Source organism: Cyclopterus lumpus, chromosome 5 (assembly GCF_009769545.1).
Source record: "Cyclopterus lumpus isolate fCycLum1 chromosome 5, fCycLum1.pri, whole genome shotgun sequence".
Classification (NCBI taxonomy): domain Eukaryota; kingdom Metazoa; phylum Chordata; class Actinopteri; order Perciformes; family Cyclopteridae; genus Cyclopterus; species Cyclopterus lumpus.
In genome coordinates, this window is record NC_046970.1 from 18,396,830 (window position 1) to 18,417,068 (window position 20,239).

The 20,239-nt window shown below is 39.6% G+C and overlaps 1 protein-coding gene across 2 annotated transcripts in view; it reads left to right on the forward strand.

Annotated features, from left to right (window-relative positions):
• Nucleotides 1-18,260, forward strand: part of col2a1b (collagen, type II, alpha 1b) — a 42,563-nt gene extending 24,303 nt beyond the window's left edge. For both annotated transcript variants that reach the window (XM_034533805.1, XM_034533806.1), the window contains 29 exons: nucleotides 211-264; nucleotides 1,327-1,425; nucleotides 1,738-1,791; nucleotides 2,137-2,190; nucleotides 2,594-2,647; nucleotides 2,824-2,877; nucleotides 3,493-3,537; nucleotides 3,626-3,724; nucleotides 5,515-5,622; nucleotides 5,838-5,891; nucleotides 6,109-6,162; nucleotides 6,340-6,393; nucleotides 6,565-6,618; nucleotides 8,731-8,838; nucleotides 8,994-9,047; nucleotides 9,137-9,190; nucleotides 9,737-9,898; nucleotides 10,919-11,026; nucleotides 12,899-13,006; nucleotides 13,275-13,328; nucleotides 13,916-14,023; nucleotides 14,657-14,710; nucleotides 14,866-14,973; nucleotides 15,105-15,158; nucleotides 15,248-15,355; nucleotides 15,759-16,047; nucleotides 16,479-16,666; nucleotides 16,924-17,166; nucleotides 17,415-18,260. In XM_034533805.1, coding sequence (XP_034389696.1) covers nucleotides 211-264; nucleotides 1,327-1,425; nucleotides 1,738-1,791; nucleotides 2,137-2,190; nucleotides 2,594-2,647; nucleotides 2,824-2,877; nucleotides 3,493-3,537; nucleotides 3,626-3,724; nucleotides 5,515-5,622; nucleotides 5,838-5,891; nucleotides 6,109-6,162; nucleotides 6,340-6,393; nucleotides 6,565-6,618; nucleotides 8,731-8,838; nucleotides 8,994-9,047; nucleotides 9,137-9,190; nucleotides 9,737-9,898; nucleotides 10,919-11,026; nucleotides 12,899-13,006; nucleotides 13,275-13,328; nucleotides 13,916-14,023; nucleotides 14,657-14,710; nucleotides 14,866-14,973; nucleotides 15,105-15,158; nucleotides 15,248-15,355; nucleotides 15,759-16,047; nucleotides 16,479-16,666; nucleotides 16,924-17,166; nucleotides 17,415-17,561 — 2,784 coding nt within the window. In that variant the 3' untranslated portion in view covers nucleotides 17,562-18,260. The remainder of the gene's footprint in view (nucleotides 1-210; nucleotides 265-1,326; nucleotides 1,426-1,737; nucleotides 1,792-2,136; nucleotides 2,191-2,593; nucleotides 2,648-2,823; nucleotides 2,878-3,492; nucleotides 3,538-3,625; nucleotides 3,725-5,514; nucleotides 5,623-5,837; nucleotides 5,892-6,108; nucleotides 6,163-6,339; nucleotides 6,394-6,564; nucleotides 6,619-8,730; nucleotides 8,839-8,993; nucleotides 9,048-9,136; nucleotides 9,191-9,736; nucleotides 9,899-10,918; nucleotides 11,027-12,898; nucleotides 13,007-13,274; nucleotides 13,329-13,915; nucleotides 14,024-14,656; nucleotides 14,711-14,865; nucleotides 14,974-15,104; nucleotides 15,159-15,247; nucleotides 15,356-15,758; nucleotides 16,048-16,478; nucleotides 16,667-16,923; nucleotides 17,167-17,414) is intronic.
• Nucleotides 18,261-20,239: the final 1,979 nt, after the last annotated feature.

Here is a 20,239-nt window from a genome sequence, read left to right on the forward strand (position 1 = left end):
CCATTAATGGCAGTTACCTTAAATACACTCTCATTCATATTTTTTCAACCATCAGTAGGCGTTGCTTGATGCACACAGAGCCAGTCAGAGGTGTAAATTCAGTTTCCCACAATGCCATATGTTCCCACCTTTCTTTAGCATGTGCCTGCATAAAAGGGTCTGATGAGTCATGCGGATTCTGTCTGTGTGTCTATTCTCTTTCTCTGACAGGGCCTGACTGGACGCCCAGGTGACGCTGGTCCTCAAGGCAAAGTTGGACCTTCTGTAAGTCCACTTTCATTGTTGTTGTGTCTTTGTAAATCAATAGGAATAATCACACCTCACCCTCACTCAGCATTACAGGCTGTGTGTGGTTTCTATATATATATATCTCATTCAGAACAATCAGGGAGAGACTTCTAATTTGACAACATTTGCTCTCCTTACATGATGACTCATAAGTGGTTTCATCAAATTGGCTTGCAGGAGACGTATCCACCCATTATCAACCAAGATTATCTCCAGCGGTGCTAGTGTTTCTAATAAGTTCAACGGTACAAATTTGTACACACTTTATATTGATTGCAGATTGTAAAAAAATATATATATTTCTTAAGTCCTACAAAAATGTTCTTAACTGAACAGCCAGAAACTGAATTGTTTTCAATCGATTGGCTCCTCATGTTGTCTGTGTAGCTGATGCTGTTCATACATCCTATAGTGCAACCCCACATTTTGTGGTAAACTTAAAACACTTTGAAAAGGTAGAGCTGCATTTTTTCATATTTGTGATGTGTCTAAACAAACATTATTTTCATCTTTGCTGTAACTACTTTTAATTTAAAACAGTATGGCTTATTGACAGATTAAGCAGTAGTTTCATCGTGTGCCTGACTGAGGGTCTGGCATATGGTCAGACTGATTATGATTGAGGGATTATTTTACCCTTTTTTTCTTTTCTTCCTGGCTTTCCTAGTTTACCCCCTGTGGGGGTCTATTTTAAAAAAAACTTTAGGAGCAATGAAAAAGTCAATACATTTAGTAACCTTTGCATATCCTGGGGCCATGCTAGACCCCCACACCCAATTACTCCTCCCCATTCCACATCTCCAGTCTAAATCCAAGTGTGATTGGATTTTCCTCAGCTGGCCCTTACCTCTCGCTATCAGACTCATCTTTTTCTGATTGCTTTTTACTCTTCACAAATGTTATCATGACCACATGATTGCTTTTTACTATATAGTACTTGATTATTTAATTTGATTTCTCTTTTAAACATTTTGGTTATCATTTGTAGTTCTTAAATGTGCTCCGTAAATAAATAATAACGTGAATTTACTTGACCAGGGCGCTTCTGGTGAGGACGGTCGTCCAGGACCCCCCGGCCCACAAGGAGCCCGTGGACAGCCGGGTGTCATGGGATTCCCCGGACCCAAGGGAGCAACTGTGAGTGATTTTATAAATTTCTGAATGTGTAAACAAGATAAAGGTGTAATTCATATCGCAAATGCTCACCTGTTTCAATATAAAATATGTTGGGCCAATAGAACATGTTTTGTTGTCTTGGTTAATTTATTTTATCTGTCCTCTGTAAAAAAGAGTCCCTGAATCAAGAATAGAAACTCCACATGTTCAACAACACCTGGAGTGCTGCTGAACGGCTTTATGCCATTTTACCTAATTTGCTCTCAAAATAGATGCAGAATGCAGCAAATATCTGAGACTAACTGCTGCATTTTGTTTTTCTGTTGTGATTAGGGTGAACCTGGCAAGTCTGGAGAGAAAGGACTGGGTGGAGCTCCTGGTCTGAGAGTAAGTCATTCACCTTGTCTGCTTCCAAATGGATCTCATAAGTACTGTTATTTCAAAAGATAAAAAAAGAAACATTCAGCTGATGTGAAAATATTCATAACCATAACTGAAAGCAAACTATTTAAAAAATTGAAAAAAATACAAGTATGAGCTGAAATAGCGCAGATCGTGTTTTCATAATTATTTTAATATTTAAATGACTAAACAGATTCAATTGAAAACATTTTCAGTGGGTCAGAAGTCTTTCTAGTTAATAGCAACTGTTAATATCTATCTATTTGACCACCCCATCCCTGCATCTCCCCCTCTCTCCTCCCTTCTCCCTCTCTCCCTTCCACTCCTCAGGGTCTGCCTGGCAAAGATGGAGAAACCGGCCCTTCTGGACCCGGCGGCCCTTCTGTACGTATCTCTATCTCCCACTCCATATAGCTTCAACACTGATATTATCTTTCCCCTTTTCCCCGTCTGCACTTAAAAGAAACCTTCGATATCTCCATTTCCCAGACTGCCTTGACGGCGAGAGCTCTGTCTATACGGTGGAAACAAGTCCTTGACTCATTTTGGACATTGTGAGGCGGCATCACTGAAACACAGACTTTCAGCTTGTTCTGACGTTTGTGTTTCAGTGCGCTTAATAAAAGAAAACATGTTTAATGTAACATGTAAAAAAACGAAATTATCCCTTTGTGGTGTAAGAGATACATAAATGACACATTTAGCTAAATGTTCCCACAATTTTAAACATCAAAGTTGAATGTGGTTTATGACAGAAGTTAATTGTGATTATGGATTATCTGTTTAGGGACCTGCTGGAGAGAGAGGAGAACAAGGACAGCCTGGTCCCTCAGGTTTCCAGGTGAGACTATCAGCTGTTTCTCTAATTATGACTACGAAAATAAATATTCCGTCCCACCAACATGTTCTGATCTATTGCTGTACATGAAATAGTTATGATTTGTATTCATTTCTGATTAATTTCTGACTGATTGTTGGTTATTGCTTACATCTTTTTGGTTTCTCTCGTGTGCTCAGGGTCTGCCTGGACCTCCTGGCCCACCTGGTGAGGGAGGAAAGCCTGGAGACCAGGTGAGTGCCCCTTTTCTCCTGAAATATAGCTCCTTTAGGAAATACTAGAATTGTTCTGTCATATGCTTAAAGAGCAGAGATCCTAAAAGTAATTTGGTAGATGCTGTTATCTAAATGACTTCACAATGCGGCGGCTCCTTTAGTCCCAGCAGTAGTTTTCTACTGAACTGTTAATGGGGCGTTGCTGTGAAAGAACAGGTATGCTCAGTGAACTTACCCTGTATGATTAAAGGTTAAATAAAAATGAATAGAGTTATTCCTTGCTCCACCATTTCAGTGATGTTGAACATTTTGTTCCAGCGTTGATGTGTCAGTGTACTGTAAAAGCATTTAGCTATTAAATAGTTTATTTTCATAGGCATCTTACCATTCAGATCATTTCCATAATGGAAAAATGTATCATTGAGATGTTGATAACTAGGTCCATGTTCTCTTTAATATGTGTTTTTATTTCTAATACATCCTTTAAACATCTAGCTCTCCCTTTTAATTTTGAGTTAATAGTTGTCATACTTCTTAATGGAAGCAGTTCCTCTTTTCAAGCATGCATTGCTTGACTTGTCATAAACTGATCCTGTATATCTTTTCTTTGACCTCCTCCTTTTCTCCTGGAAGGGTGTTCCTGGAGAGGGTGGTGCTGCTGGTGCTACTGGACCCAGAGTAAGTTGACAGTCCGTATTTAACTTTGCTCCTATTTGACTTACTGATTGTCAGACATGCCGCTGATTGTCCTTGTATTGCCGTTCAGGGTGAGCGTGGTTTCCCCGGAGAGAGAGGAGCTGCCGGCTCTCAGGGTCTGCAGGGACCTCGAGGTCTGCCTGGAACTCCTGGAACTGACGGACCCAAGGTGAGTCCAGCGTTCGGCTTAAAACCAGGAGGAGACAGATTTTCAATCGTTAGCGCCTGAGGTGAACTCACACCACTGGCAAACAGTGTCCTGTGGTACTACTGCCAGTACTTACTTATCACATGCAGCTTAAATCTCGAGGAATCATTGCCCTCATTTTAACGATATCGAGGGTATAATGTAAACAGAATAAATACACAAAAACATTGAGGCCATCTTGCGATTGGATCACACACACAGCTGCGACGGCAAATCAGGCCAGGCGCATAAAGCAGGCCCTTGCTCGGACCTGAAAAAGAAACCACGGCATTCTTCAATCTCAACCTTTGTTTTGATCTCAGCGACACACCTGTATTGTTTTGTGAATAAAATATATCCACAGACAGAAATATAAACACCTGGCAAAGTACTCATAACAGCCTCTGTTAGAGATGCCGACCAAACCGTTCCATACAAGGAACTATGGTGAGTAGAGTAGCTGTCGATTCAATGTAGGGCAGGGGGATAAACTGAATCGAAGGGTTTAAGAATGGAGAAAGAGGCATGTCTATATATAACATCACTATAACATAATCCAAGTCAGACAAGAAGACGGCCTCAATAACTTTTGTCGGACTTTGCTGACAAGTGGGTCAATGTGAAATTTAAATGAAACTTTGTGATCGAGCCAGATACCAAGATATGTATATTCAGAGACCCTCTGAATGTTGTGTCTATTCAGAGTGCTGAAGTGTCCTTGAGCAAGACACAGAACATCAAGTGTGTCCCTTGGTGCTTTACAGCTTTACCTCTTCTTCTGATATGGAAAATGGGTTCAATGCAGAGGTCATATATTAATGTACCTGTACATGCATGTACGATTCTAATACTTTTTTTTTTTTTTAACATTATGACTATCAGCTGGATAGCGCACATTTACATAAAACAGACAACAACAAAAAAACATTTGAAGATCGGTTGTGTTTTTGTATATTATTACTGTAATGTTATTGTAATAAGGATCTGCGTGATTCAAGACTCCTTAAATGCATTCAATTATTACATTTAATGAATTTTAAAAGGTGAATAGTGTAGAGAGAAACTAGATATTTTCTACATTGGGAAACAACCGGCTGCTCAGCGTATTTCCAACCAAGAAAGACTTCTTATCAGCCGTCAACAAATTCCAGTCACTGCAGTAAGTCGTCACAACTGCCCTGTGAGTATAGGGGAAGAGCTCACAGTGGCTGCAATTCTTCCTGATGGTTTCTTATCTGGTCAGATTTTAATCCCAGTTCATAGGTTTTATTTCCTTTAGGTCACACAGTAGCGGATAGAGAGGATTAGGATTATAAAGCTCATGGGATGATGGCGATGGGGGATGGACGACCAGAAAATATGTGAAGCATTAAACAAGCAAGAAACAAATTGTACATTTGCCCCCTTCAATACAAATCCAGTTTGAATGTATTCACAGACAACATGGAGGCCGTGTGAGCCCTGTGGTGACAACTTAATGACTGGAGTAAGGCAGCAGAGTTAGTGTTTGTGTGTCTGATCTCCAGATGTCAAATCAAAAGGAACATTTGGTAATTGAGTTCCTCTGGTAACCTTGAAAAGATAATGCCAAGTAGAAGCCGTCTCACTTTGCAACAGCACCGTTGTTGTGTGTCTGACTCATGTAATGACAAACACAGTCTGAAAACATTATGGCACCATCATACATCTATAGTAGGTGCTACACAAAGTTATTTAGACCCTGAAGTACCTTGTTCTGTCCATCCTCTTCATCTATTTCTGCCTCACGATAGGGAGCCATTGGACCTGCTGGTGGTGGTGGAGCTCAGGGACCCCCTGGCCTGCAGGGTATGCCCGGAGAGAGAGGAGGTGCTGGCATTCCTGGACCCAAAGGAGACAGAGTAAGCCATGATGGAAAGAAAGTGTTAATGATTCAATATATTTTGTATTCATATTTATATAAATGTTATTTATTAAAAGAGTAATTAATTAATAATACAATAAATATATTAATATTATATATATATTCATTAAATGTGTAGAATTTAGAATGTCGAGTTTTTCCGTTTTGCCTGTACTCCTGTCAGGTGACTGACTTGTATTTATATTTCCATAGGGTGACCTCGGAGAGAAAGGACCTGAAGGTGCTCCTGGCAAAGATGGTGGCAGAGTGAGTGACTGTCATTGTGATCATTGATAGTTTGTCAGTGTGGCAGTTGCTCACTCATGACTTAAATAATAAATGTCCAGTTCGTTAAATCTGAATTTGCTTTTAATCTTTTGTTCTCACAAACGGGAACGGGGAGTTTTTGAGAGCTGATATCAAAACAAAATGTTCAGTCTCATGCCAAATTGTGTCTTTAACCTTCTGCTGTTTCCTTTCACAGGGTCTCACTGGTCCCATTGGTCCTCCTGGTCCCGGTGGTCCCAACGGCGAGAAGGTGCTTGTTATCTCATTTTAATTAACGCATAGTTATTGGCTGGATATCAATATAATATTTTCTCAGAGAGGTTTTTACGAAACATGGTGTTGGGTTGTATTTAAATGCCTGTCTGTACATCATTGTAAATGAATAAATCAGTGTGTGTTGCTGATACTACTGTGTTTTCTTACTTAGGGTGAATCTGGTCCTGCTGGTCCTTCTGGAGCTCCTGGTACCCGCGGTGCTCCTGTAAGTGTCACAGAAACATCATTGAATAGTAGTTTGTGTAAGATATAAGATGATAGTTATACAAATGTTGCTGTCTATGTTACATTTAATAACAGATTTATCTAACCTTCAGCTAGCATTGCAGCCTGAACTAACCTCTGTGTGTGTTTCCGCTCTTCTTTCCTCTTTCAGGGGGACAGGGGGGAGACTGGACCTCCTGGGCCTGCTGGATTTGCTGGACCTCCTGTAAGTAACAATAGCAACACTGGCCAACACTTAGCTCTGCAGAGGTCTCAAGAGCATGTCTCCAGAGTCATTTAGTCTACGACCTTGTAGTTTTATTCCAGGACATGCTGGCAAGGTTAAAAAAGTTACAGCAATATAGATTGAAATCTTAATTTGAAAAAAAAATAATTATGCTTTAGCTCTCTTTGTTTCTTTATATTCAGTCATGAATATTTAAAGTTAAATTAATTTAAAACATACATTAAAGGGCATAAAGAGTCAACCACTTGACCTTTTGTGACATTTAAATGAAACTATGTAAAGGATAGAAATTAAGAAATGGCATCAAACCAACCACTTGGCTTCTTAAATATGGTTAAATAACACTAAACAATAAACTAATTACACTAATTACACAAAGTTAGTTAGTAAAATATTAAGTGCAGTCATTATCAACTCCTCCAATATTTAATTTAAAAAGGATATAATTAAAGGATCTGATTTATTAACAAATTAAATTATTTGATTTTATTCCCTAGACTAAAAAACTCACCTCATGTTTTGTTATCTGGAAAATGAGCCAGCAAAAAGTGTCATGAGCGAGAGATGACCGACATCAACACAGCTTTTCCTATTTCAAGCCTCTCATTTAATAATATATTTTATGGAAACACTCACATAATAATAATAAAGACAAAATTGTCTTTGCCTCGGTTTTAAGCCTCTGGGTCTCATTTGGTATCTTGCCAATTGTCTACCTCAGTGTGTTATTCTGTGGAGAGAAATTAGTGTGGAGAGACAGTTGGAAGTCTTTGTATCACTTATCCATTTAGTTCCTCACAAAGACTCCAGGCAGACATCAGATACATGTTTTTAATTAGCCGCATTCTTCCAAATTAATTGTCAATATTTTTGTGGCAACACAATTCATCATACTCTTTTTTTGATTAATTATTAGGTGTCTAAATCATTTTAGGTTAACAGCTCACAGACTGTAACGTCACAACTCCTCACCAAAAAGACTGAAAACTGGACATCAGCCACTGTGGCCACAAATGGCACTTACACAATAATATTAGATAATGTAGCACTAGTAAAGAAGACTCATAACGTTAGCGAACTGACCCAGTAATAGTACTGCTCAAATTAAGCTACTGGTCACATCAGACAAAATATCTCATGAACGTAACTTTTTATTTACAAGGGAAAACATTTTAAATTCTTCTTTCAAAAGTCCCAGTCTCACTTTAAAGGTTCCATATTTGTATATATCTGATAATTAAAATCTTCAGTGTAGATGAATACATTTAAACCTTTTTTGTTTTGTTTTTTCGTATAATTAATTTGCATGTAAAAAAAAAAAAAATTTCAAACTGTTGATTTTCCAATGAAGACTTTCACACATAACGCAATTCTTTACAACATAATTTTTTTTCCAAAGTGAGGTTTCTTTTTTTGGAGCTATCGCATCATGAATCGAGGCATCTACCAGTCACAATATGGGGAACATCACAGAAGCTCTGTTGTACAAACTGAGACAGCAAACTTAATTACTGCTTGACAAGGCAAGCGTATACCAGGTCCACTCTAGGCTATACAACAATTTACCTCGGACAGCCTACCAGACGCTGTCAATGGTTCCCAGTAGTTGGTTCTCTGTCTGCGCCAATCTATTCAAAGCTTTTCTTGAAAAAATGCTGCAACTGTTGCAAATTCACATCGCTGCCGGTATGAATAGTCGAAATGCAAAATATTCTCAGGCTAGTATGTATTTTTGTTCATTAAGCCCCGGTGGTGTAAAGGCCTTTAAAAGGCTACTCCAGCGATTTCATATTGTAGTTCCACAAAGTTGAGAGGCATTTAAGAAGCCCATTAAAACAATTGCAAAAGCAGCAAAGGAAAAACTGATTTGTAGTTCTTAGTACAGGTCAAGCTCCAAGGACATCGGATCCTACATTTCCCGCAATGCCACTCAATAGCATCTTTACGGAGCCATAGAAGACATAATGTAATGGTTTTCAAAGGCAGACTAAAACTGTGCCTAACAGAGTGTCCCTAACCAAATATGTTTTAGGAAATCCAGAAGCATAAACCTCAAACGGCATATTTCCTTCATTCAACTTTTTATTTCAGGGTTCTGACGGTCAGCCAGGAATCAAAGGAGAGCAGGGAGAATCTGGACAGAAGGGTGATGCTGGGGCCCCTGGACCCCAAGGACCATCTGGTGCCCCTGGACCTGCAGTGGGTGTTTTTCTGGACTTTGCCTAAATAATGAGAGTTTAAACCTAAATCACAGCCTTTCAAAGCAACTGAAATGGAATATTTATTTATATGTATACCTTGATTTATAAACCATAAAATAAATTTCAGACAGTAAAGTATATTTTCTCTTCCAGGGTCCTACCGGTGTTTTTGGACCTAAAGGTGCTCGTGGTGCTCAGGGACCTCCCGTGAGTGAAGTTTTGAAAATATCTTCTTTATCATTAGCAGTTATGTCAGAGTATTTCAGGCTTTGTCTAACTTAATCTTTCTCTTTCAGGGTGCTACTGGTTTCCCTGGAGCTGCTGGCCGAGTTGGACCCCCTGGTCCCAATGTAAGTTCGCTACTACACCCAACTGCCTTCAAACACATGGCTGGGTCCATAACTATATAATAGATACATATATATAGGACACTCATATTGTCACTAATGTTCAAATAGTTTGACTATTCATTTTGCATCATACCATTTACTTACACAGACTTCTAGAATATATGAACCACATTCAACCTTTATTATTTACTGTGGAGAAAGTCGATTTTCAGTCACCAAATTAAATTGGAGAAAGAAGAAGAAGAAGCAAGGTGCAGCAGAACAGATACGAAAATGTTTTCTAAATGCCACCTGACTTATTGTCACCTACAACACCTTTTTAATTTGCACCTGTAAAGCATTTACAACAAACATTCACGCTACCAAAACAGTATGCCTGACACAGTGGGAGTTGTTGTAGTTTGTTTGTTTGTTTGTAGAATAGTCCGCAATATAGAAATCTGCAGACTCTGTAAACAAAATGCGTACATTTATATTACATGTATTACAATGTAATGGTGCCATTTCATTGTGTGTGTGTTAAGTTATCCTCCTCCCTTGTTGTAGGGAAATCCTGGACCTGCTGGTCCTGCCGGCCCCTCTGGTAAAGATGGACCCAAGGGTGTGAGGGGAGATGGTGGACCCCCAGGCCGACAGGGTGACGCTGGGCTCCGTGGTCCAGCTGGGGCTTCTGGAGAGAAGGGAGATGCTGGAGAGGATGGTCCCTCTGTGAGTTTGTCATACTTTTAATCGTACTCCTCCGCGTAAAACTCAAGACTCTTCTGGGCTTTTAGATAATCTTTACCTACTTGACCTTGTAGCGTTTGAAATACCACTCCAATCCCTCCAGCAATCACATAGTTAGCCACTATAACTCTTCTCTCCAGACTGCACATCTCCTTGAACACTGTCAAGGTGAACGCAGCTGTCCATTATATGAGGAAATTGTTAAATATGTTTGTTTTCTACATTTCTGTTGATTTTTACGTAGCTCAGCTCAAAGAGCCAATTTCATCAGTAATGGACAGCAGCAGAGCACACTCTCCATTAATACGCAGAGCTGTCAGTGTCCATCACTGACTGCAATTGAAAACCAAGGAAAATGACAGCACAGGGCACAAGCCCAGTGACAGACTAATGACAGGACCCCAGGCTTTTACCTTGCGCACACACACTCACACACACACACACATCATAAACACATGGCAAGCCCTGTCAAGAAAATGACACATCACAGATGACTGCAAACTCAAACATGAAAATACTCATTCCATCTATAGATTACATATGAAATCTTGATCGGCGCATCAACACATCAGAGTCTGTGTTGGCTGACGATCCGGTCTTGGGTGTCACTGAGAGTTTATTGAGAGCATGAGGACATGAGGACTGTGGTGGTCAATTGAGGCCGACCAGAGAGGCGATGGAGAGATAGATTTGGATCTGTGCTGCTGAATTGGAGTGTAATTTACTTGTATTTGCTTTCTTTTTGGGTAACACTTTTAAATAACCATCTTAATAAATGTATATTGCTAGTTTATTATACGTTAGTGTCTAGTTATTTAATTAGTTATCCAGTCCAGCAGAGAGAACTACAATTAGTTTGAATGTCTCAGAATTGGCCTGAAAAACAGTAATTAAAAGATTATTATATATAATGTGTTCGAATAAAACAAAAGACGATCATAATTCCATGATTTGACTGCTGAAACATTGACCTCACATTAATTCTCTTCTCTCCTCTCTCAGGGACCCCTCGGTCCTTCAGGTCCTCAGGGTTTGGCTGGTCAGCGCGGTATCGTCGGTTTGCCCGGACAGCGTGGTGAGAGAGGCTTCCCTGGTCTGCCTGGACCTTCTGTAAGTTACATACTGTTTGCTTTATCAAATCATTTCATTAACTGTCTTAGGGCTGCAATTTATTTTCAATATCGCTTTTTTTCCACAATTAATTGAGCATTTATTCAATCTATACATAAAAATAAAAAAATAGTGAGTAATGCCTGTAAAAAAATCCCAGAGCCCAAGGTGGCAGCTTCAAATTGCTTGTTCTGTCGAAATACATAACATATTCAGTTCACAATAATAGAGCTGAAAAAATTCATCAATACAATTTTAACCCAAGCTATCCAACTGATAGAATATTAAAGCAATTATTCTGATAATCGATTAATCCCTTCAGTAGTATGATTCCCACTGCAATGTGTTTTGTCTGAAGGGAGGCTTATTAAAACATTGGATCGTCACCGCAGAGTTTTGTCCAACATGAAGTGTTTCTCTTTCACTGCTGCACGTGACATACTGCCAACTGCTCACCTTAAATAGAAAAAAGAGGCGTTCGCTAAACATACACTTAGGAATCCTTTCTAAGAGCAAATTGCCTAATGCTTTGTCACTCAGAACAAGAAAAAGAAGACACAGATAGACTCTGGACAGTCTGCTGTGGCCTGATTGGATCAAGGTCACATCACGTCTCACATGAGAACAGCCAGGACTTTTCTCCTGATGAACTGATTCTATTTGATGTATGACATGTGACAAGAAGGGTCTCCTGCTTACATCTCACACTATTTGATATGTGACATGAGACACGTCCCCGACTTACAGTCCCTCAGTGGTGCATGTCCTCACCCTTAATTATTCATCAGTGCGCATGAAAGGAATGCCAAGAAGGAAGCCGTGGTGCCAAAACTCACCCAGAAATGTTTCAAGCATAGAGTATGCCTTTAATAGTGAGTGAGGTTTGAACTGTTTATGTGACGTTGCGTATTTTGAGCCTGTACTGATACCTGCATTTCTGGATCGAGTTAATGTTTTGTGCCATGTTCATAATCTTTTACATTTTATAATAGTCATTCAAAACACATCCATTCGGTTTACGGTAAATTGGTGTTGCAATCTGTTTCCAGGTCACTGATTGTCATCTGGCTTGGTTATGGCTAGATTAGCATTTCAAATGGGCTGTATGAGATATCAACATGAACCTTTCCAATACCTGACTGGACAAACACACCCTACCCAGAGCTGCGATTGGACTTTATCTCCAATTTGACCGAAATACGTTTTTTTAAATAAATGGGGAGATTAATATCCCAAGCAAATCCCAAATAATGGTGCATTTGAAAAAATATATATATTATTTGCATTTTATACCACCATATAGCAGCATATTGGTTAATAAGTGTGTGGTGTAAATGCGGTTTGGAGTCAGCTGTTAATCTTTACCTAAATATTATTTAATAAATATTTACCTAAACCAGTCTCTAAATCAAGTTGCAAAAAGATGCTGCATTTAAATATCTGGAACACCCTGTTCGCCTAGTTTTGTTTCTAGTCTAATTGTTTTTTTTCAGTTTAAGATGTAAACTGTACATCTGAATTGATGCTAATGTAATGTTTAAAGCTGTCCTGTTCTGTTAATAATTTAGCAGATCTTTACAATAGTCATTGATGATTTTATAGAACACAACAAACCAAAATGTGTAAATAAAAGTGTGTCCTGATTTCCAGCTGAGGACTCAGAATATCAGATTTAAACTTCAAGGCCACGATTAGCCTGAGACATCATTGTGATGTGATGTGGGATTTAACCTCAGTTGATCATTATTGAGTTGTTTCAAAAAACAGAGATTCACTGAATATATAATGACAGACGTGTCAGTGAACGTACCAGTGGAAGAAATTGCACGACGAGTTGTACGTGTGGTAATGAGTCCTCGTCTCTCCTCTCAGGGTGAGCCCGGAAAGCAGGGAGCTCCTGGTGGCAGTGGAGACCGCGGACCCCCTGGGCCTGTTGGGCCACCTGGACTCACTGGACCTTCAGGAGAGCTTGGTAGAGAGGTGAGAGAGTGGTCAACACACAGCATGTGTGTGTGTGTGGATTCATGTCTGCCACATTGCATTTAGTCTATTCATGTCCTGTGAGTGGAGGCCAAGTCGATTAACATTAACTGCTATTTGCATCACGTATATATTCGTATTGTGTATCCTCTGGAACAGCAACATGTTTTGTTGGAGCAGGGTTCATTATGCAGCTGATCAGTATTCAATAGGACATCTGGCTTGGTGGAGATGGAAGCTATTAACAATTAATACTGTCCTCTGTCAGGGCAACGCTGGATCTGATGGACCTCCTGGTAGAGATGGTGCTACTGGAATCAAGGTGAGAAAAAACGCTACATAAGATGCGTAAGTCAAAACCTCTGTGTTGTAGGATCCTGTACCTGTACTGTGTTTTCAGTTTTCAAATATGCTATGACTCAGGTTTGGGATATGCTTCTATTCGTAATGTGTCGCAAATGTGGTGAAATTGGAATTGCATTAGCGACAGGAATACATTTGCACCCCGCTTGGCATCATCTCATTCAAATCAGGTATTCATGTTTAATTCATCATGTTTATCTGGAACTTCCTGTAAAACATGTGACTTAGTATTGCAAAAACATTTGTATTCAAACACTCAATCAAAATCTTAATAATCTCAGTAAACAGTATATGTGACCAGAGGAAATTAAATCCACAATATTATTATGATTGTCATGGTTATTTATATGATTATTTGATGATTGTTATAATAATATTAATAATAATAATATCAACTATTATTATTAATAATAATTCTGTTATTAGTAGTAATAGTTTATTATTATCTTAACCTTTCTAAATACAGCCAAGACTAAAGGTAGACAGCATCGTCTGTGCAGTGTGTGCTGCTGTATCTTTTCTCACATGCTGACCTTTCTGCTGCAGGGTGATCGTGGTAACACTGGTCCTGCTGGTGCTCCTGGTGCTTCAGGCGCTCCTGGTGCTTCCGGCCCAGTTGGTCCTACCGGCAAACAGGGAGACAGAGGAGAGTCTGTGAGTAATGACTCCAACACGAGTGACATTGTCTTTTCTTTTTTTTTAAACAGTGACAATGTCTCTTTTTAGGTGCAATGTTTGTTTCTCACTGTTAAGTGAAGAGCAGCATCATTTATAAAAGGTGTACATTTGACTGCTAGAAATCTGAAAGTTGTACAGAGGTGGACCTGTTGTGGTCAAGGTGAAAAAATAACCTCAATGTTTTATTTTTCTCATTTAGTGTATTTCCAGATTTTCTATTACTATGAAATTAGTTGGTCCTTAAATACATATTTTTTACAAAATGATCTTAATCTTATCCAAGAGGGCATATTTGACCTTTGTGTAATAGTAAACCTGAAAGCTTTTGGAAAGTTGCACACTGTTCTTAAATTACAGACTAAGTGATATTTCTGATGGCATCATTAAAATATAATACATGTTAATGAACACAACAAAGTTACAGTATTCTTTCCCAGACAAAAAAAGAAAAGATGCTAACAATCCACACATATTTACAATAATGTTAACATTAATGTTAATGTTCACAAATAATATGACAATAAATGGGATCTGTCTGATCAAAGCAGTGCTCTAGTAATTTATGTTAGAACTATAACAAGATGTCATTCTTTTGTTTTTCTTTCACAGGGTGCACAAGGACCTTCTGGACCTTCAGGACCTGCTGGAGCCAGAGGAATGCCTGTATGTATCTCTCAAACAAACAAAATGAGTGTATCAACTGCAAAAGTGAAATTGAGCCTTGAATGTCTTTCCTAGAGAAAAATTACACTATTGCTTATAATGCAATAGAAAACCCAACATATTCACTCATTAAGTTATTGTCGTCTTTTTTTCAGGGACCACAAGGACCCCGCGGTGACAAGGGAGAGGGTGGAGAGTCTGGCGAGAGAGGGCAGAAGGGACACAGAGGCTTCACTGGTCTGCAGGGTCTGCCCGGACCTCCGGTAAAAACTCATTATAATCATTAGACATTGTTATAATTAACAATTATTGTTAGAAAGTGGAATCAAAAAATCTTAAACTTGTTGAATGCTGCAGAAACCCTGATGTATGAATGTAATCATTATCTAATAAGGGTCAAGCTGGAGACCAGGGTGCTACTGGACCCTCTGGACCTTCTGGACAAAGAGTGAGTAATAAAGCTGCCAAAATAAAGTACATTTCTTCACATGCAGTGTCTTTAGTCCTTAACCTCAACATCTCCGCTTGTGTATATAGGGACCACCTGGACCTGTTGGCCCTAGTGGAAAGGATGGTGGAAACGGTCTGCCAGGACCCATTGGACCACCCGGACCTCGTGGTCGCGGTGGAGAGACCGGTCCCTCTGTGAGTACCCCACGAGAACTGTTACATTTATCTTCCTCTGAAAATGTGTTGTGCATATTGTGAACAATATCTCACACATATGTCACATGCAAGTGAACATTTATTCAGGAATTCATAAGGCCCTCAGAATGGGAAATGATTATTTTGAGAATTTGTAAAATAGCAAAATAAATAAAAAGTCCTAGGCTAGAAATTAGGTTGCAGAACAGACTGCAGTGTTTCCTGAACCCAATGTGGGAAACAAGGGGGTACTTTTGTAGTCTAACTGAATAAGGAACAATAATGCAACATACGTGAGCAAGCAATGAGACTAAAGAAGTGGAGTAATGACTAGACAAAAAAGATATGGTACTGTATGTAGTGCCAAAATGTAACCCTTCTGTCTTTCTCCTTTTCTCCTCAGGGTCCCTCTGGAAACCCTGGACCCCCCGGTCTCCCTGGTCCCCCTGGCCCTGGCATTGACATGTCCGCCTTTGCTGGTCTGGGTCAGACTGAAAAGTCCCCTGATCCTCTCAGGTACATGAGGGCCGACCAGGCTTCAGGAAACCTCCGTCAGCACGATGCTGAGGTCGACGCCACGCTCAAATCTCTCAACAACCAGATAGAGAACATCCGCAGCCCGGAGGGATCCAGGAAGAACCCGGCTCGCACCTGCAGAGACCTCAAGCTCTGCCATCCTGACTGGAAGAGCGGTGAGTGACTCCCAGAGAAATTGGTCAAATTAGGGGGAGATGAAGTAGGCATCAGCTAATTGACATTTTACGTTGGCAGCTCAAGTTTTGTGTCAAAATGTCAGTTAAATATTATTATTATAGTCTGGTCTGCAGCTTCGATGGCCCGGCTGGCCCATGTCACCAATGATGATGATGATGATGATGATGATTTAACTATTGACATCCAAAAAACATATGAGCATTGGCCGGTTCGGCCAGGAATGATTTGTCCGTTTGGGAGTCTTCCCGAACTTTCCAATGGCCCCTGATGGATGTGGCTAATTCAGAGTCTGTTGATGAAAATGTCACAATATTCCTAACATTATGCAATAGAATTTCAACAAGTATCAGCTTTTTATGCAGCCAAAGACAAGCATAATGGGAATCTGATGTGGTTTTTTTTCCTGCAGGAGACTACTGGATTGATCCCAATCAGGGCTGCACCATCGATGCAATTAAGGTCTTCTGCAACATGGAGACAGGAGAGTCCTGCGTCAAATCCAAGCCTGCCAGTATCCCTCGCAAGAACTGGTGGTCCAGCAAGAGCAAGGACCGCAAACATGTCTGGTTCGGAGAGACAATGAATGGAGGCTTCCACGTAAGTGGCCCCATGTTTTTTGTATCTCTCTAAACATAAGTTGAGCCTCTATTATTAGTAATGTAATGAAATCAGACATCAACATGTTTGGGAAATGTGGTTTAAGTCTTTTTCATAAAGACAAATTAACAACAACACAATCCTTACTCGTCTTGAGGAGCAGTTAAAATAATCCCCAAAAACTTGCAACAGCCATAGTAACAGAGACGTTCACTGTTATTTAACACTTCCTCTTCCTTACCTGCGGCCCAATGCAGTTCAGCTATGGTGATGACAGCCTGGCAGTCAACACTGCTGCCATTCAGATGACTTTCCTGAGACTGCTGTCCACCGAGGCTTCTCAAAACCTCACTTACCACTGTAAGAACAGCGTGGCCTACATGGACGCCTCAACGGGCAACCTGAAGAAGGCCGTTCTGCTGCAGGGCTCCAACGACGTGGAGATCAGAGCCGAGGGCAACAGCCGCTTTACTTACAGCGTGATGGAGGACGGCTGCACGGTAAGACTGGACAGATGAAACACAAATGCACAGTAGACACAATATTTAATGAACTGAATCAGAACATAATATAATGAAATGGATATTAAAATTGGTCACGATTGACTTTCCCTTCATGATAGACATTATGCACTGTCTTTCTTACTCTCTGGTGTTCATTTACCTCACCTAGCCAATCTTACTGTCTTCAATTTTGAAAAATGTCATAAGGTTATTTAACAGCCGTTGTGATTTTTCCCTCTGCACAGAAACACACGGGACAGTGGGGCAAGACAGTGATGGAATACAGATCGCAGAAGACCTCTCGTCTGCCCATTGTAGACATTGCCCCCATGGATATTGGAGGAACAGACCAGGAGTTCGGAGTCGAAGTCGGGGCAGTCTGCTTCTTGTAAAGAACGAGCGATCAAAAAGAAGAAAGAGAAGTGGGAATTTGAAAGAAATTAAATGAAAGAGGAGCACACTTCAGATAAAGAAGGAGAGAAAAAGAAAAATCAAGACACTTTTTTAAATGGGACTTTTTTTCTAAGTAAAAAGTGCTTTTTCCAAGTCGAACTCCGTAGGATATCTGCACTGAATGGCACCAGCAACTGTCATCTGTGATTCATCCAGCATTGTCACCACCCCTCCCCCATCAGACGCCCAGGCCTCCCCAAAAGCCCCCACTTCACCCTGGGTGGACAGCAACCCCCAACCACCACCTGCCCCACCTCATGAACAAGATGGAGGAAGTATGAGGAGAGTACGGGAACATACCAGGGAACATGAGAGAGAAAAATGTGTTGGTGTTATTTATTTATTGTTTAGGTTTGAGTCCCAGGTGTGGTAGGACTGAGTTTGTTGCTAAGAAATAAAAAGCCCACTTACAAATATAAAAAAAAAAAAACCATATCCACCAACTTCCTCTCCTACTTCCTCCTCTTTTCTAATCACCCCATCACCCCTGTACCATATCCACTAAAGCACACATATCTCTTTGAAACCAAAAATCTAGCTACATAGAAACTGCAGTTGTTCCTATTTCTACCACCACAGTGTGTATCAAAAAGTTACTGTGTATTATAATAAAAGTCAATGGTGCTATTGTTGTAAAACAGTCTGTATTTTTTAAACGACCAGATACTCATATGTAGTGACTTGTATATATGTATATATATGTATATGTGTGTATACATATATACAAATTATCTGAGAGAGCAGCTTCCACTGGGATTTTGGATTTCATGGTGAAAAATGTCCCTGCCTCACCCCACCCGCCTGCTCCAACCCTTATATGTAAACAAACAGGTCCTTGATGACAATTGACAATAAACACACGTCCAATTTGCAGTCAATACTTAATTACATGTTCTTTTCTATTTAGTTTAGTTTAGATATTTTAAAGCTACCTCACACAAAAAAACAAAAAAAACATATCTCAAATCAAAGGCGTTCTCCCCCTGAAGCTTTGTATACAAAACCCTAGAATTTTATATCAATATGACCAAAAGAAGCTTGGTCATAGAAGCCCAGTCTGCTACCCCCCAATTTGTTGTGACTTTGACCCCCATCCCTCTCTACTTCCTCCCATCAGTCCCCTCACACAGGGAGTGCCCTCTGACTCAGCGTAACCACACACACACACTCACACACACATGATTCAAGAGATTCAGGGTGTGTTTGACATTGTTGCTCCAGTTCTACCGCCAGAGCAGAGGGCTCGTTTGTGTGAGGTTGTGTATATTTCTTATTATTAATAATAGTATTATTATTAATAATAATAGCATTATTATATTATTATTATGATCATGACTTGTTTTTGTTACGTTTTAATTAATGTAAATTGGAAATAAAAGACAAAACCAAGTAACAGGCTGAAGTTGCTTTTTATTTGTATCCTGTTTTGTTCTCCCTAATCTGGGGTATGGTTTTGACTCTCCCCCAAAGAAAACTAAGTCACACCTAAACATTTCACTCCTCTGGTGTCCAGATTTATTTCCAGGGGTAGAAACACCTTAGATTTCAACAAAAGGCAGAGGGGGGAAGAATAAATGCGGCGGACATTTTCTTTTTGTTGATGAAAATGTGTGGAAACCAAAAACAGAAAGGTTGAAGGTGGCGGTGCATGGTGAAAATTGTAATTTCATATATGTCAAATAGTTTTGCTATAATTTCCTATAGTTATAAGGCATGGTAGAAATAGGAAACACTGCCAACAGTTAATTCTGTGAATGTACGTCTTCCTGTTTATCTTATGAATCTCTTTATCTTCTTGCCTTTTTTTAACCTACAGTAGCAATAAAAGGTAGACGCATCTTTTTGAACAAAGTAGAGCAATATTTCTTTTATTTTTGTTTTCTTCTTAAAATCACTTTTTGATAGATCACTTATTATTCAATTAAAGTTGTTATCATTGTTTGAATCATTATTGGCAAACAAACAGGAGTAAAAAAGAATCACTGTGACAGAAATACATCACCAATAAAAAAAAGTACTTTCAGAAAAAAACTTCACAGAGGGTTATCTGCATTGATTCACCTGAATGAGCCAAAGTTTGTCTAAGACCGTGATTAGAGATACATTTGGGGAAACTGAAGGAAAAAGAAAGATACACCACAGTGCTTCACAGTCTGTCAGTTTATGCACAGACAGAACTAATATCAAACTTCTTATTCTAATCTTTCAGCCTGTGGTCTACCCAAGACTGGGTTTTAAGATGGACCAGTTATCATAACAACATCCATATCTTTCAATTCAAAGTTTACTGATTCTAGCTCTAATTCACAGTATTTCTTCAACATGAACATCAACACAAACCTCCACATTTAGCACATTACAGTACACAGAAAGTTGTCTTATTCAAGGTTTTGCCCCAGCTCTTACCATGTGTCCAACCCAATTGTTCGATTAAATGGTGCACAGTAATGTTTTATTACATCTATGAACACTTAGAAGGTCGTAATTTGTACACATAAATCTGTAACAGATTGAAAGACACATAATAAGAACCTGTGAGGCTGCACTTAGGCACAGTGGTGTTTTGAGCAAAATGCTAACGCCAGCATGCTAACATGCTCATAATGACAATAGACTG